General features: G+C 37.9%; 1 protein-coding gene across 2 annotated transcripts in view; it reads left to right on the top strand.

Moving 5' to 3' along the window:
- The window catches only part of MAGI2 (membrane associated guanylate kinase, WW and PDZ domain containing 2), a 703,939-nt gene that overhangs the window by 534,597 nt on the left and 153,510 nt on the right, over positions 1-15,832 (top strand). For both annotated transcript variants that reach the window (XM_014308028.2, XM_005423532.3), the window contains exons 7-9: positions 6,991-7,048; positions 13,911-14,032; positions 15,479-15,661. In XM_014308028.2, coding sequence (XP_014163503.1) covers positions 6,991-7,048; positions 13,911-14,032; positions 15,479-15,661 — 363 coding nt within the window. The remainder of the gene's footprint in view (positions 1-6,990; positions 7,049-13,910; positions 14,033-15,478; positions 15,662-15,832) is intronic.

Below are 15,832 nucleotides of genomic sequence, written 5' to 3'. Positions count from 1 at the left end.
GTCAGCTCCTCCAGCATCTGCAGAAATGTCCCTCATCCTGAAGGGACTTCGCTCCTAGCAGTGCCCATGTCAGCTAGTTTAGAGCTCTGAGTTGTGAGGGTGTTGCAGTGGCTCTGTTTATGTGTACCATTTGTTATGTTAAAAATGAGATGGCATTTAATTCGACACAGAATTCAGAAATTTTGCCATGCTCCTTTTGGAAGCTAAGGCAAGCTGCTGTTTTAGTATTCCAAGGAAGCTGGGATGCATTCTTATCCAGCCTTCTCAGCAAGAGCTTGCAGCTAAAATGTGAGATATCTCTGTTTCCCCAGCAACATGCTGGTCAGTTTAGTGGGAACCTTGGGATTAACAAGGAGCTGGTTTAAGCTTTTCTCTCCACAGAAGTTCTGTAATATGAACCAGGCCCATGGCACAACTAATGCAGGAGTAAGGACAAGAACAAGATAAAAGAATAACAAGATTTAATGAAAAAAATTGTAACATTTTAATAATCTTTTTTTTCAGTGTTTCTGCTTTCCTTAAATCTATTCTTTATAAATACATGGAAAACAGGATTTTGCAATTTGTTTGAAATCTTTTAACAGAAACCCTTGGCTTTCTCTTGAAAAGGTCCATGGAAAGTACTTTTGACCACCTTATTGCCCACTTACCTCTTGAGCACTGAGTTCCTTATTAAAGCTTTATTAAGGAAACCACCTCAGGTGCTGCCTACAGTAATCTAGCTAAGTTCACAACATGTAAGTTATTTCCTCCTTATTTATTTCTACTTGATTGGGGGTTTTAATTTTTATTCCATTGAAAAGCTGACAAGCCTTTTATAGATATAAAAAATAAAAAAAAATAAAAAAAAAACAAGCAAAAACCAACCAAAAAAAAAAAAAAAGAAAAATAAAAATACCAGAAATTCAGTTAACACTTTGTCACTGTATTAATGCAAATCTTAATTACCATTGCACAGTTCTGCATGTCAGAGGAATCATGTATACCTAATGTTAAAAAAATATCCCAACTGCTGCCAGTATTTCACTTGGTAACAATGCTGGGAAAAAAATATTATTGAATTTATAGTAATATTAAGTAATCTATGTTCTATGTAATTAAGGATGTAGCATGTCACAATAAGCTGCACAGAAGGAAGAAGATTCATTTATCAGGTGTATTACTTACACATTTATTTCCATTCTGCAAGGAGAAATTTTGCATAATGACATTTTATTTGTGAGAATAATTTGCACATGAATGTTTTTTGATTGCAGACAGAACATAAACAGTCATGATTCTGTGAAATTTGCCGATATGAGAATGGCAGTTGGAGTTACACTGAAAGTGAACTTACATGGCTTGGCTTGGAGGTGGTACATTCACTAGGTTTTACAGATCTTCCATTAAAGCAATAGTCAATTTGGGGGTTTTTTGTGGACGTGGAATTGTCAGTCCTACCTTTGTTGTTATTTTCACTGAGAGAGTCAACAATCCAACTTCCATTTTTATCTAATTTTTTTCTCTCCCCACCCACTCAGTGTTGCCATAGCATGTACCTGTTGATCTGGTTCAGTTTTTGAGCTCCAGATGGAATGCAGATAGTTGACCTAGAAAAATTCACATAGGTATGGGGGTAATAGGTTAAGTCCTGATTTTCACTGGGTAGTGTTATCCTCTCTTTCTTCATGGCAACCTGCATCAGGGGTTTCAGGAGCAGCAGCACAGCCACAATGTGTTTCATGTATCATCTGGACAATGCAGACTTGCACAAACAAAAGCATCCAAACCAAATATCTCCAACCCTGAGCTCCTGAGGGAGCAGTACAGCATGCCTGGAGCAGCATCCACCCCCTGGGAACCTGTGTGCTGTGCCTTGGGGTATTACAAGCAATGTTTTTTTGTGTAATTTATGCAGTGAGGAACACAGGTTTAGACTTAGAGATAAATATTTGCAAAGACTGTATCTCTTAGAGGAACTGGAAGACTGTGACACTGCATTGCACTGTGGGGCTGCACTGCTTTTAGCTTTTAATCTAACTCTTTTGATACCCTTTCCAGTAGGTAACTGACTTGAAAAGGCAAAACTGAATTTGAAACAGGTAGAAAGAAAAGATAAGAGAGAAAGCAAGAGATGAAAAAATCACAGGCTTTTGAGTGGGAAGATACAGTATTTTTTCTGAAAAATCTCCTATATAGGTTAGAAAATGATTCCTGGCCTGTGCCTGGGTGTTAACAAGGCAGGTGAACCAAACTTGTGTTGACCTCCCCAGCTTCCACATGCTCATTGACAGTATTTTTAATAACAGCAGGCATTATAGGATTTTTTTCTCTCTCATGCTATATTCCTTTGAACTAAACAAATATTTTGATTTGCAACTGAATCAGGAAATATGCTCTCATCTTTCTTTGCAGCATGTCAGTGGGCTGGGTAGTGACACAATGCTGTCTGTTGTTCTGAAACCTTGAGAAGTTTTTATGACTCTCTTTAACTCAGTGAATGATAAACTTCAGAAAAATTAATCTCCGGGCTTGGTGGTGTGCTTTTTCATCTTGGCACATTGAGATCCAAAATGTACTCTTTTCTCCATCCCTAGAGAATGTTAAGTGGCACCATTAAAAATCATTCTGAAATGCAACAGCTTTCAGAAGGCAGAATAAGAGCATCTGCACCATTAGCATAAGCAGTCTGTGATGAGAAGGCACTACAATTGATTATTAAAGCAACCTGCTCAAATTCATATTAGTCTTTCCTTTTTTTCCTTCTTTCTCTTTTTTCTTTTCTTTCTTTTTTTCCTTATGTTTTTCTTGCTTTCTTGCTTTCTTTTCTTCTGAGTTTCATTAACACTGGGCATTTAACTTTTAGAAAGGCAATTCTGAATTAAAAGCTCACCCAGATGGTTACTGAGCAAAGGTTGTTTTGGATGACTGGTGTAGGCTAAATGCTGCTTGTCTTGGAAGGAATAAAGCATGCATTGCAAAAACTGGAGGATTTAAATACACCATACAGACTGTCCAGCACCCTTCTATCCACTCATGGTGTCAGCATTGCCAACCACTGCACAAACTACTACTGATTTTTAAAAGGTGATTTTATAAATATTCCTGAACAGGCCCTGCACTGGATGATAGGAGGATGTTAGATATTTAAGATTTAAAAATAAAAGGTATTTTTAATTTTTTTTTCTTTCTATAGAGAGAAAGCCTTCAGTAGTCTACAGACTTGGAGGACAAGAGTGGTAGAAGTGTTGAGTTCCAAAAGATTAAGATGTCTGTCATATTATAGCACAGTATCCATGAACCAGTGCTTGCAAAAATTGCGCACAAATGAGCATGCTGATGCTACCAAATGAATATCAGCTGAAAGATATAGCTGCTTTCCCTATTCACATCCATTAGCAATCTCCTTCACTAGTCTTGTACAACAATTCTCTTTTACAAATATTTAATGTTCACTTTCATCCCTAATGATCATCCCTGGGTACAGTGAAATCAAAAGGAGAAACTGTAATGCCCTCACCCCTAATCTGGCAAATGCTAAGCTTCCTGTTTTATAAAGCAGTAAAGTATTTCTGTCCTTTAATCTTTCATTTCAAGAGTGAAAAATGGAATAGATGCCACAATTTAATCTAATGAAAAATAATCACAGTGCTCCTGAAAGCTAATGTAGCAGAAGATTCTTCTTAGAGAAGCTGTGTAGTAAACTACACTCCACTAATCTTATCTGCCATTCTCAACAGGCAGGGGCTTGGGGTTTGTGCTCTAGCAATTCTGTTTTACTGGTCAACACAGAATTTTAATTAAACATAGCTTATAGGCCAAATCTTAAATGGAATAATAAAATCAGAGCATAACCTTACGTGGAGAGTATTATGGTACACAAAAGTAATCTTGTTTTTCTTTCTTCTGAACCCATGGCTATCTTATGATGTTAAATAATCAGTCATTCAAGCCATGCATTTAAAAATGGGTTCTTCTTAGTATGTCAAATACATTAAAGTCTTGCAGATTTTTACACTAGTAAATGGAATTTTTCTTTTTCCTTCTCAGTAGTTGTGCCAGTTCATAAGTACAATTAAGTATTGCTTTAGGAAAAATAGGCCAATAGATTAACAGTGAATCCTCAATTATTTCTGATTTTTATGAATATGTAAAATTAAACATGTTATCTGCATCTATATACTTGTACTGTATCTACTTACATAAAAATATCCACTTTCAAAACTGGACAAAATATCTGCTTATTTATTTAGTTATTTCATACTTTGAAAAAATGCATCTACTAATGGGCTTTGAGAGAGGAGCCTGTGGGCACCTGTGTGTGTATGTCTGTGGGGAGGTGTGTGTGTGTTTGTGTGTAGTTTTATGTACAGGTCTTACTGGTACTTGTCTGAGTTTTCTTTAAAGAAATATAATTTTAGATGGACAGACATGAAAGCAACATGAAAACTGTGCAAGGTTACATGAAAATAAAATGTATTAATAGTACTTAAGCTAATATTTTATATTCATCCTGTATCATAGTGTTTGGTAAGAGAAGAATTTTTCGTAGCAGATTTTTGCCTTGCTTATCATGCATGGGTTGGCAATGAAACTTTCTGTAGGGGCAGTACAGGATTTGTGCATCAGCTGATTTCTTTTTGAATATTTATGGATTACCCTACACAGTCTTGTCCCAAGATACATGGGATTTTGTGAGAGCTGTTGTAGGGTGATTCACCTCATTTTACTCAAGTTCTGAGAAGGTCTGCAAAGATCATCAACAGAGCTTTCTAATGCTTAGAGCCTTAATGTGCCAGTGATGTGTCCCTGCAACAATGTAGGTGAGCAGCCCACTGGGCTGCACTTGGCAGAGCATCACCAGCAGACCAAGGAAATGCTCCTGCTCCTCTGCTCAGCACAGGTGAGGCACAGCTGGAGTGCTGCATCCAGGGCTCCCAGTACAGCAGAGACATGGACATGAAGAAGAGAGTCCAGTGAATGGCCACTAAGATGATTAAGGAATGGAGCCTCCCTTCTAGGAGGGAAGGATGAGAGACCTGGGACCTGAACCTGGGATGGGTTAGCCTGAAGAAATGAAGGTTCAAGGGAGATGTTGTCAATCTAGATGAATACATGAAGGGAGGTGCAAGGACAGAACCAGGCTCTCTGCAGTGGTGTCTGGTGACAGGGCAGGAGGCAAAAGGGCACAGGCTGAGTTACCCAGAAAGGTTGTGGAGTCTCCATCCTTGGATATATTCAAGTGCTGACTGAAAATGGTCCTGAACAATCTGATCTGTCTGACCCTGCCTTGAGCAGAGGGGTTGGACCAGGCAACCTCCAAAGTCCCCTTCCAACATTCTGAAACTCTGAGACCAGCTTGAATACCTTATACTGCCTTTATTCCCATGAAAAGACAATAACAAAATAGCCCTGACAAAAGTAGTTCAGAATGTGGACTTAGGAAGATTTCAAAGCTAACAATATTCTAAGAATAATGGGAAAAAATGAGTATCAACATTAAGCCTTCTGTTAAAAAACAAAACTAATGTGGAGTTTCCTCATCTGCCTGTCTCCTGCAGAGGGTTGTATCCTTCAGTGCTGGATTGGAATGGGCTGAGCAGGAGCATCCCCTGGGGGCAATTTTACATGAAGATCCCAGCAGTCTAAACAGGTTCATTCAAGGAAGGATCAGCTACTACAGATACATTTAAAGGAGAAGTAACAAGCAGAGGTTGACATGGCCTTTTAACCCTTTAGCCTCCCTTTTGTCACTCAGGCTGTACTTTCCTATTTGCTCCTTTGAGCAAGTCAATAATTGTCTGCTCATGTTGTCAGTGAAAAGATAAAAAATAGCTCAACTCTTCCAGGAGTACTTCTTTATGACCAGTGTAATGACTGTTCAATGTGATCTCCATCAGTTCTATTCTGTCTAATTCAGTACTCGTTGTCTGCAAAAAGTCAATTTAAAATAATGCAACAGAATTTAAAAAGGAAAAAAAAATCTGAGATAAGGAATTCCAGAGTCAAATTTCCTTTTAGAATCTCAGCACCACTCCCCATACATTGTGTCGTATTCTGTAACTGCACAGAAATCACTACCTGTGCATAATGGGAATGCTCATCCCTTTGTGAGTGTTCTCCATCCATGTCACCACTTGATACTGAGGTTTTTATTCTGTTCATGTCAACTGAAATACTCATTGCCTCTGTCTGGTGCCTTTTAAACACAAGATGAAATTCTGTTGGCAGTATGGTATTTTTTTAAGCATTCAGTGTTAGTGATAATAAGTATTGATGTATATGAATATATATGTGACAGTTTGGTTATAAATGAATGCAGATTGATTTTCAAGATTGTTGAATTAATATTTGCAACGGTTTCATTTTTAAGACCAGAATGTTTTAGGGAGCTCTGAAAAATGTAGTTAGCTTTATGTTCAGAGGATGCTACAATATCTTATTTTATTTTGTACTTTCATGTACTGTTCTGTGCTCCTGTGTTCCTGATATATAACTTACCTTTGGAACAGGATGCCTTTGGAGATTGTGGAATTGCTATCCCAGTAAGAAGAATAATGCAAACATTTCAGTATACTAACTGTTCTTATATGGCAGTAGACAAACTCTTTTCATTCCTTCAATCCAACTTTCCCAGGATTCCTAAGAAAAGCAGCTCAAAAAGCATTTTTTGTGTGTTTTATTCATGAAAGTAGAATGCCCTCACTTCCTCTGTCAGTGATGTAACCCAAGATGTGCTACAGTTGTTGAATGGTAGAACTGTTGGAACAAAAAAAAGTTCAACCAAAATGTGCTGCTCTAGAAACTGAGTTGGTTTTACATGCAAATTTCCAAGTTACTACTGCTTGTGGCTGCCATGGGGTGTGTTCATGATTTGGCTTTGCTTTAGTCACTGTATCTAATTTCACTATTATTTCCCTCAACACCCAGCAAAGATCCACAATTTTGTTATTAGAAATCTTTGCATTCTGTACTGTATATACTGAGAGGGATTAACTCTTTGTTTTTCAGAGCTTCCATATGGCTGGGAGAAAATTGATGATCCCATTTATGGCACTTATTATGTTGAGTAAGTTCCAAAGTTCAATATTAAGTTGCTATTAATATGTCATGACCTAATCCTGGTATCCTCTGCAATGCTCAGCCTGGCAAGGAGTGGGTACAATTACTTGTTGAACTAAGGGTATACCAGGAATTCTCAGTCATCAGTGCAGTTAAAATATCCAGATATATTCAAAGTGTCCCGAATCAGTGACTCAGTCACTCTCTTTATCCAGGGTCTGGTTTCATGGTACCATTCCAGCTGAGACTTGTACAAAGAATATATCCATTAAAGAGATGTTGCATTTTCTATCTAAGCTTTGGATATCCAGCAAGGTATAAATCTTGTTAATCAATGAATAGAGCAAAGCATAATCATTTTAGCTCAGTTAAAATCTGGTTTTGGGTAGTCCTCCCTTGCTGTAAATCAGGTGTTAATACTGGTGTACCAGCAGTCAAGTTTTTTATAAGCTTCATATAAAATTTTATGTTTTATTTTGTATTTTAAAGTGCAGCTGAAAACAATATAAATTCTATTTTCATAGCACAATCCTTGGTTTCATTTTCTTGAGATTTTATTTTAGTTATGAAACAAGAAAAAAGCTTCTTCCTCTGTGCAAAGGCCAAAAAAATGCTTTGTTTGAAGTTATGGTAGAACCTGGCCAGTTTGTACATAAAATAAGCAAATCTGAGAGATTATTTCCTCTGCTTTTCAACTTAAAGTAGTGAATGAGACTTATGAAAAATGAATCTAGATTCAGATTGTGATACTTGCTTGGGAGGGGCCTATTCTCATTCTGCTCTCTACAGACAATATGCAAGAGCAGAGACAGAAAACCACTCCTGTCACTGTGCAGATAGCACTTGAAAGGTTGAGAAACAACTATCCATTAGTGCCTTTTATTAAACAAGAAAGATCTTTAGAGAATATTGCCCCTGACCTAAAATTTCAATTTCAAATCTTGACACTCAAGCAGTATATTTATCTAGTTATTTCATAGAAAATAGAAAATTTCCTTTGTGTCTCAGATTTTTTCCTTTGGTCTCTTGAATCCACACCAACAAACTGACTGCAGAATTGCCCTGGACAGGTATTGGAGATGCAGTTTTTCCAGGCTTCAGGATATGCTGCTGTTATGTAAGGGTCCAGGTGTGCAGGGAGATCAAAAAATCATCTGATTCCTGGAAGTCTAGAAGATGTAAGATGCCCCTTTCTTACCTGCTGTCACAGCAGCAGCTTGTGAATGCCCATGCATCCCCAGCCTTCTACAAAGCAAACAATCAACAGAAAATGATGTTTGCTCACTCTCTGTTGACTCCTTCTGTCCCATTCTGCAAATGCCAGAGCACCTGCTCTCCTTTTTTGTCCCCAGCTTGCTTCCTGCCCTCAGGTGAAAGAGGCAGCAGCTCCGTCTACTTTGCTGCTCAGTTCAAATCACCTCAGTCAGTCCAGATTGAAGCAAAAGGATAAATTTTGAAGTCCCTACATAACACCATTAAATTACTCCCCCTTGTAATGCCTGAGTTCTTTTATGATGTCCCCAGGTAGGAAGGGGCTGCAGTTCTCATATCATTTCGTACTTAACCCCTGCCAAAGATTTCTGCAATTACGCAGATGCTGGGTGTAAGTAAAGCTTCTGCCCCAGTGGTTTTTAGTGTGTTTTGGAGTGTAACAGGTATTGTGCAATTTCTGTGCAGTAATCTCTTACTGAGACTCCCTTGGCTGTTGGTGCAGCCTGAGGCATTCTGGCGCCAGCAAGGCTCACACTGCGCTGCAGAGTCAGAAAAGGAACAAGTATTTATCTGCATTTCATGTCCAACCACAGGTAAACAGATGCAAGGCACCAGGCCCAGATGTTATTGTGCAATTACATATTTTAAGGCTGTTAGTGCCAAATTTATTAATCCTACCACAGATAAGATTTGTGGACAGATACATCAAACCTACTGCAGTCTCTGAGGTTTTTAGAAGTGGAATGGATGCTCATGGTGTGTCATTAAAACTGCAGCCCTGCTAAATTCACATGGAGTTTTATCGTCAGTAAAATGTAGCTGTAGTTTAATTTGCTGTCTGAGCTCAGTAAGTTTGAAACAAAGATTGTTTTCCATTTTTCCTGCTACAATATATAACAGTCACAGCTTTTTTATTACCAGTACTCAACAGATGAGCTCATTTTTAACTAGATAAAATCAGACGACAATAAACTCTCTTAATTTTGTCATAAAAGTAGGTAAATTATGAGAAGCAAGATTACAAACTTCCACATATTTAGGTCCAGTCCAAGTTTACATGCAGGCCTACAAAATCCTCATAAAAGAAGGGTTTGTACTCTGGTCACTGAGGTGCTTGTATCCCATGGGAAGTTTGTACAGTTGAGCAATGAGGCAGACAGACTCCCTTTCACCTTACAAGGAGCAGCCATGTTCAGCTCAAATATTCTGAGACCAGAGAAAAAGCTAAAAAAGAAAACAAACCAAAACAAAGAAACTTAAACCTCTTGCTAGTCAAGTTACTAAAAACAAATCACAATGTATTTGCAAATTCTGTTAAAAAAAATCTCCAGTATAATACCTCTCTTAATCATGCATAAATGTAGGTGTGAGAGAATATTATAATTTTCATTTGCTTTTTTATGCAGGTCCAGGGCTCATTTGTAATGTGTAGACATTGGACATAAATGAGAAGTGTTTGCTATATGTTTGTTAACTTTCAGGCAATCTGGTTTTAATTTGTAAACTAAGAACTAACAGCACTGAACTGTGCAGAACTATGGAGAGAAAGTAATCATTAGAGTACACTGGGTCTTTCAGGATTCTAATTGCCAAAAGATTGTTTTCCTCTTTAAGGATGACTAACTACAACATAGAGCTCAATTTTCAGACATGGGCTCTTTAATAAAACAGCTAAATTAGCCATATAGTTATTTATACTAGGAAAACATACCTTCTTGATTTACAACTTCTGACAATTCTCTACTCAAATAGAAAAAGTTATCTCAGGTCCTTTTGTCATTATAATGTGTTATCAACTGAAAAAATGTGAATATAAAGAGTAGATAAGCACTAACAATTATACATTAGAATATCCATTTTATAGGCATCTTGATCCCCAGAATTACTTTGTTGGGTAATAGGCATGTGGGTACCCATTGGGTAATGGGTAATTTCAAAAGCTGTAGGCAAAAACTGAAAAAAAACCAAACATCTCATATATGAAAGTAGTTAAGAAAAGGAGATAGGTTAAAATCCTTCTACTGATGCCCATGCTCCACCTGCTACCATTTTGTCACAGCTCAGTGCCTTGACCATCAACTAAAGTCTGCAAATTAGGCACTACAGCCCACAAATCTCCTAATGATGTGTTTCAGTTGTCTTCAGTGCATCTAATCTGAAACTCATCACAAAAACAACTTAGCCTGGCCCCACTGACTGCTGAGAGGGCAGAACTGTGTCTGGGTCTTATAGTTTGGCTGGTGGTGGTGGTTCCTCCCCATCACACAGAATATTTTGACATCACAAATAAACACAGCTCAAAAGGAAATCCTACCTCTGAGGGTTTGTCTCCAGTTGAGATACAGTGAGATAACAGGGGCCAGCAGCACCAGCCACTCCTTCTTTGCACAGCCACAGTGGCACTAGAATAAATTAGTTGGATTAGGTTTTGGATTAGGATTTTTGATTTAATATATAGTGTATAAAATACAGGAAGAAAATTTAAGTTAGAATTGTTCACTGAATTAGATCCTATGAGCAATATATTTTGGCTACCATCCAAAATCTGTTTTAACCACAAAAGTACTTACTTGTAACCATCTCTAAAACTCACATTTGACTTGTCTTATGAAGGCCTGGGCTAGTAATAAATATTGTGTGTGCTGTTGAAGTAGCTAGATGAAAAGCTAAAATGTCCTTTCAAGAGAATTACTTAGCTTAATAACTTCTTTCTCAAGCAAACTCATCAGGAGCACTTTTTCTCGTTTAGCCAAGAAGCTGTATAGCGCTTAAAATTGCATAAAAGAGATGTGTTTCATGTAACATCAGTACAATATTACTGTTAAAAATGAATGATTATAAATATAGCTTTATTTTCTTTGAGTCCTCTTGGACACAATATTTAATGCAGTTTTTGGGGTTTTTTTAAATAGTTGGAAATTTCACATTGTGCTTTGGAGATTCCACTACCAAAAAGCAGTCAAAATATGAGAATAAATTGGAACTTAGAATTATTAATGTTGCACCAACAACATGAGGTGCTTCAAGAACCTGTTAGTCTTCCTATCTGATCTTATAGGACAAAATGTCATTTTTCAGCTGTTGTTAAAGATATTTCTGTTTAAATGGACCAAACAACAGCTTAAACTATACCTAGAAACTGTAGGTAGGCAGTAGAAAATGGATTCTAGCTGTGATGTCAGTACCACAGTAATTAATGTTTCTTGAGCCATGAGCACAGATTAGCTAAAATCCCAACTTCTGTTATAGCACAGAACACATATAAGTTGAATCTTAGGTCTGCAGGGGCCCTCCTGCAGCTCTGAGATGAACCCTGCAACTGCAACATGACACTAAGCATAATGCAAGGTCCTGAATGAAGACTGGAGTGTAATCTTGGATATTCATTACATCTGCAGGATATAGCACAAAAGCCATGGGAAATCTCAGCTCTTGTTGAGGGCAGCTGGAGAACAGGGCAGGGTACTTTAGAGCCCCTAAAGCAAGATATGATCCCTATGTTGAAGCAACTGACCCATGTGTGTAGCAACCTTATAACCTTATCAAACCTTACAACCTTTTAACCTTATCAAATGCTAACATAAAACAAGCTAGGTATTGTACTCCATACCTCCTACTGGATGCTGTTTTCTAACTTCACACTTCTCTTGTGAGAAGCCTACAGACTTCAAGTCTGAAATCCTGGCATCTTTAATACATTCTAGTATTTACTTGTATTCATAGAATGCAATTATATCTCAGAATTAATTCTGCTTGAATAAAAAGCTAAAACTCCTTTGATCTTCTATAATAGAATACTCTATTTCACTGGTCTTCTTGTAAAACCTTTCATAGAAATTCATTTCATTTGATCATGGGTGCTCAGAACTTTATGTAGTATTTGAGTTTCATCACTGTCTTGTGTAAAGGCAAAAGCAGTATTTACTTTATGACATGGAAATACATCAAATGATAAACACATCACTATTTACTTTTTTCATGCTTGTGTTAGTAGTTCATGATTACCTTTTTTAATGCACGTAAGTCTTGCTTTCTCCATTTTTAACTAGTGAAGTTTTTCTCCCTTTATCATAAGTTTCCAGGTTTGCAATAGAATAAGATCCTGACAATTACTAGAAATACCAGAAAGCAAAAGTCAAGGAAAGGAACAACTACAATCTTAAACAGCCTGTCTGAAGAATGGAAGGAAATGAGAGGGACTCTCTCTGCCTTCAGCATAGATCAAAATTTACTGAAAGCTATTAATGAAAATTTTAGAGTATGAGAGTAAGCTAGCAGCCACTTGAATGAGTTATAGCCATGTGAACAAAGTAGCAACTTAAGGATTTATCACATTTACTTCATCTCATTAAATCAAATATTCCTTTACATGACTGAAAGTCTTTTCATTTCATTAGCATTGGCCACTAAATCCTATTTTGCAAGTGTATTGCACTCCCATGGGATTTGCTGCCTTTCTTCTACCTCACTTCCTAATGGCAATTCCACTTATCTTCTTTGAAGCTGTGATAGGATCAAAATCCCAAAGGACCTGAAAAGTGCTTGATGTGGCACAAAAGGTCATTGCAATGTAAAAAAAGACCCTTTTAGGACCTTAGAGTTGTGAAAGTTACCAGGTAACCTGTCTAAGTGCTTAAACCCACGATTAGGATTGGATTTTCAGAAGACCTCAGTAGATGGTAACCCAGTGAGAACAAATAAGGAGTGACAAAAGCCTGCCCTTCCGTACATATGTATTTGATTCCTCACAGCAGTGTTGGAAGCACAAGCCCTTTCTCTTTGTTGTAATTCTATTGAGATTCTGTCTTACAGCAACGTTCCATGCAGCCTACTACATTGTTTTGCTCCCTTCAGAAAACATGCAAAACATATCCCAGGACAGGATAGAAGGATAGTTCAGTGATTGACAAAATGTGTGCTTTAAAGAATTAAAATCAAGGATATGGTGACAGGAGTAGTAAAGATCATAGGCCTAAACACAATGCAGAAAAGTAATGGTGTAATGCCAGAGATGGACTTAATGACCTGTAGTAGGAAATATAAAACATCAAGAAAAAATGTATGTACTAACTTTTCTTATATTTCATACATCATCTGTGTAGTTCTAATTTGCCATCTAATTTAGTTTCTGCGTCTGATTTTTCTGTACAGCTGAGTAGATACACACCATAGTACTAAAAAGGAATAATCTTCAATTTATTACCTCTTAGATTTATTTGTAAATTACCATCATAAAAGCACTCTGTTGTCTAGGCTTTTATTTTTCTGTAAGTGAGTAAATTCACTTACAACTAATTGATAGTAATGCACAAAACTGGTTGAGATCCTTTAAATCATACACAGAACAGTGGTCATGCTGAAGACTGTTGAAAAACTGTTGCTGTAGCCTGTTTCAGCAATGCTGCTGTTTAATATGTAGTCCCATAGATCAAAACCAATTTTATGTAGCAGATTTAGCATATTGAAGTGATAGGATGCTGCTCAGTGCTGTTCATTACACAGGGAAATCACTGGTTGTATATCCTCATCCCCAGCAAAATTGTGTGGAATGTAAGGGACATCTTCAGGCCCGTTGGGGCCTACAGCGCCCTACTGTGAAAATTATCATTTCACCCAACTGAACCCAGTTTTTAACCAAGACCAATTTTTTTTTCCAGCCACATAAATAGAAGAACTCAATTTGAAAACCCTGTCCTAGAAGCAAAAAGGAAGCTACAGCAGCATAACATGCCCAACGCAGAACTTGGAACAAAGCCTATGCAGGCCCAAGGTTTCCGAGGTACAGTTCCGCATCAGCTATCTTGGTCAAGATGAAAGATCCTGCTCTCCTGTTTATCTGACAATGATTTTGTCATAGTCTGGTTAAAAGAATAGTGTTGCCAATGCTCAAAATGTTATCACCTATATCTTAACAATTTTCTCCCTTAAATGTCCGGGTTCCAATAGTTGCAGGACTCACCAGCCAACTAAAACTTTCAGAGGTGCAGAGAAGAAACAGAAAAGTTTAATCAAAAAACAGAAAAGTTTAATCCAAAGCCAGAAAAGTTGAATCTAATGTTTCCTAAAGGCTGAGAAATTGAAAGCACCATAAGACTCCCAAAGTAATTTTCTAAATAAAATCATAAATTCTGTTCCTGAGGATGTACAACTCTCTCTTGAGCACCCAAGGTTGGCAACACTGAAATACTTAATTGTTCTTTCTCTAAATTACTCTTAATTGATGTTTGGTATGTTTCTAAGCTAGCTCATCTAGCAAGCATCAATTAAGTTAAAAGCCTCAAGCACAGTGTTATAGGAGTTTACAGGAATGCAGCCGCTTGGTAACATAAAAATTAATGCACTCAAAAGGAGCCGTATAAGCATCAAGCAGTACTGGTATCGACAAATGAACTTTAATGTAAGCTTATAGTCAGAGAGTGAGGCTTGTTCTCCTTTGTGGCAGTAGAAAGCTCCTCATCAACCTTACCTAGACCCAAATTTGCCCGCCTGCGCCCCGCTCCCAGGAGGTCCCGCAGCGTCAGTGACCTGTCACAGTGCCGGCGCGACCCCGCTGGGGCCGGCACGCTCTATGGTACGTCCCGCTGCTCACCAGCCCCAGGGCCAGCTGGGCTCACAAATCTGCACCTTCCCCAACCCTCCCTCACCCACTGCAGCATGGGAGAGCAGCACGGGGACCCCCGGCACCCACACTGCACCCCGAGGCACGAGACACGGAGTTTGCACAGCAGTCGTGTGTGTCACTTGTTGGATGACTAAACCAGAAAAGCTCGTCTAGTATTTACCTCTTCTTAGTAACAAATGGAATGAGACATTCACAGGGGATGTTTTCCTCACTGTGGCTGGGAGGGAAATTATGAGGAATGTATTACTTTGTAGACAAAGCTGAATTTATAGGTTAGGAAAGAGGTTTTTAAATTACCTCACAGATCATTTTTATTGTTGTGATTATTTCAGCTACGCAATAGCCACTTCTAAATGGATTTCTAATATCAAAGGATATTTATATCTTTTCATTTATGGCTGATCTGCCATAGATAAGAAATATGTTTTAGCTTTGTATTAGTACAAGAACACACAAATATTTTCCCTGGAATGCCTGCACTCTTTATTTCCTTGCCTTTGATACACTGCCACTTGGTGTCAGCCAATATTGTTATGTGCTGTCCCTGCTATGTTGTGAATAGATCAGAACTTTTGTCTTTCTTGTTTGTGTTGACTGATGTAGAAAAACCACTCTTCACCCGTGATGCATCACAGCTGAAGGGGACTTTCCTCAGCACAACTCTTAAGAAAAGCAACATGGGTTTTGGATTTACCATCATTGGTGGGGACGAGCCGGATGAGTTTCTCCAGGTGAAGAGTGTAATTCCTGATGGGCCTGCAGCACAAGATGGGAAAATGGAAACAGGTAATTATGAAGGTTCATCTGCTCTTTTATATAAGAAATAGATTTCTGAGTCTCACTCTCTCCATAAGTACATACATTTTCCATATGACTTTCTGAGTTAATATGTAGAAAAGGTAAGTTTCTTGGTAAAAATTTCTTCTTAATATGTGCCAGGTAGATATTTTTCCTATT

This window comes from Geospiza fortis, unplaced genomic scaffold (genome assembly GCF_000277835.1).
Source record: "Geospiza fortis unplaced genomic scaffold, GeoFor_1.0 scaffold424, whole genome shotgun sequence".
Classification (NCBI taxonomy): Eukaryota; Metazoa; Chordata; class Aves; order Passeriformes; family Thraupidae; genus Geospiza; species Geospiza fortis.
This window is presented reverse-complemented; position numbering and strand designations above follow the sequence as displayed.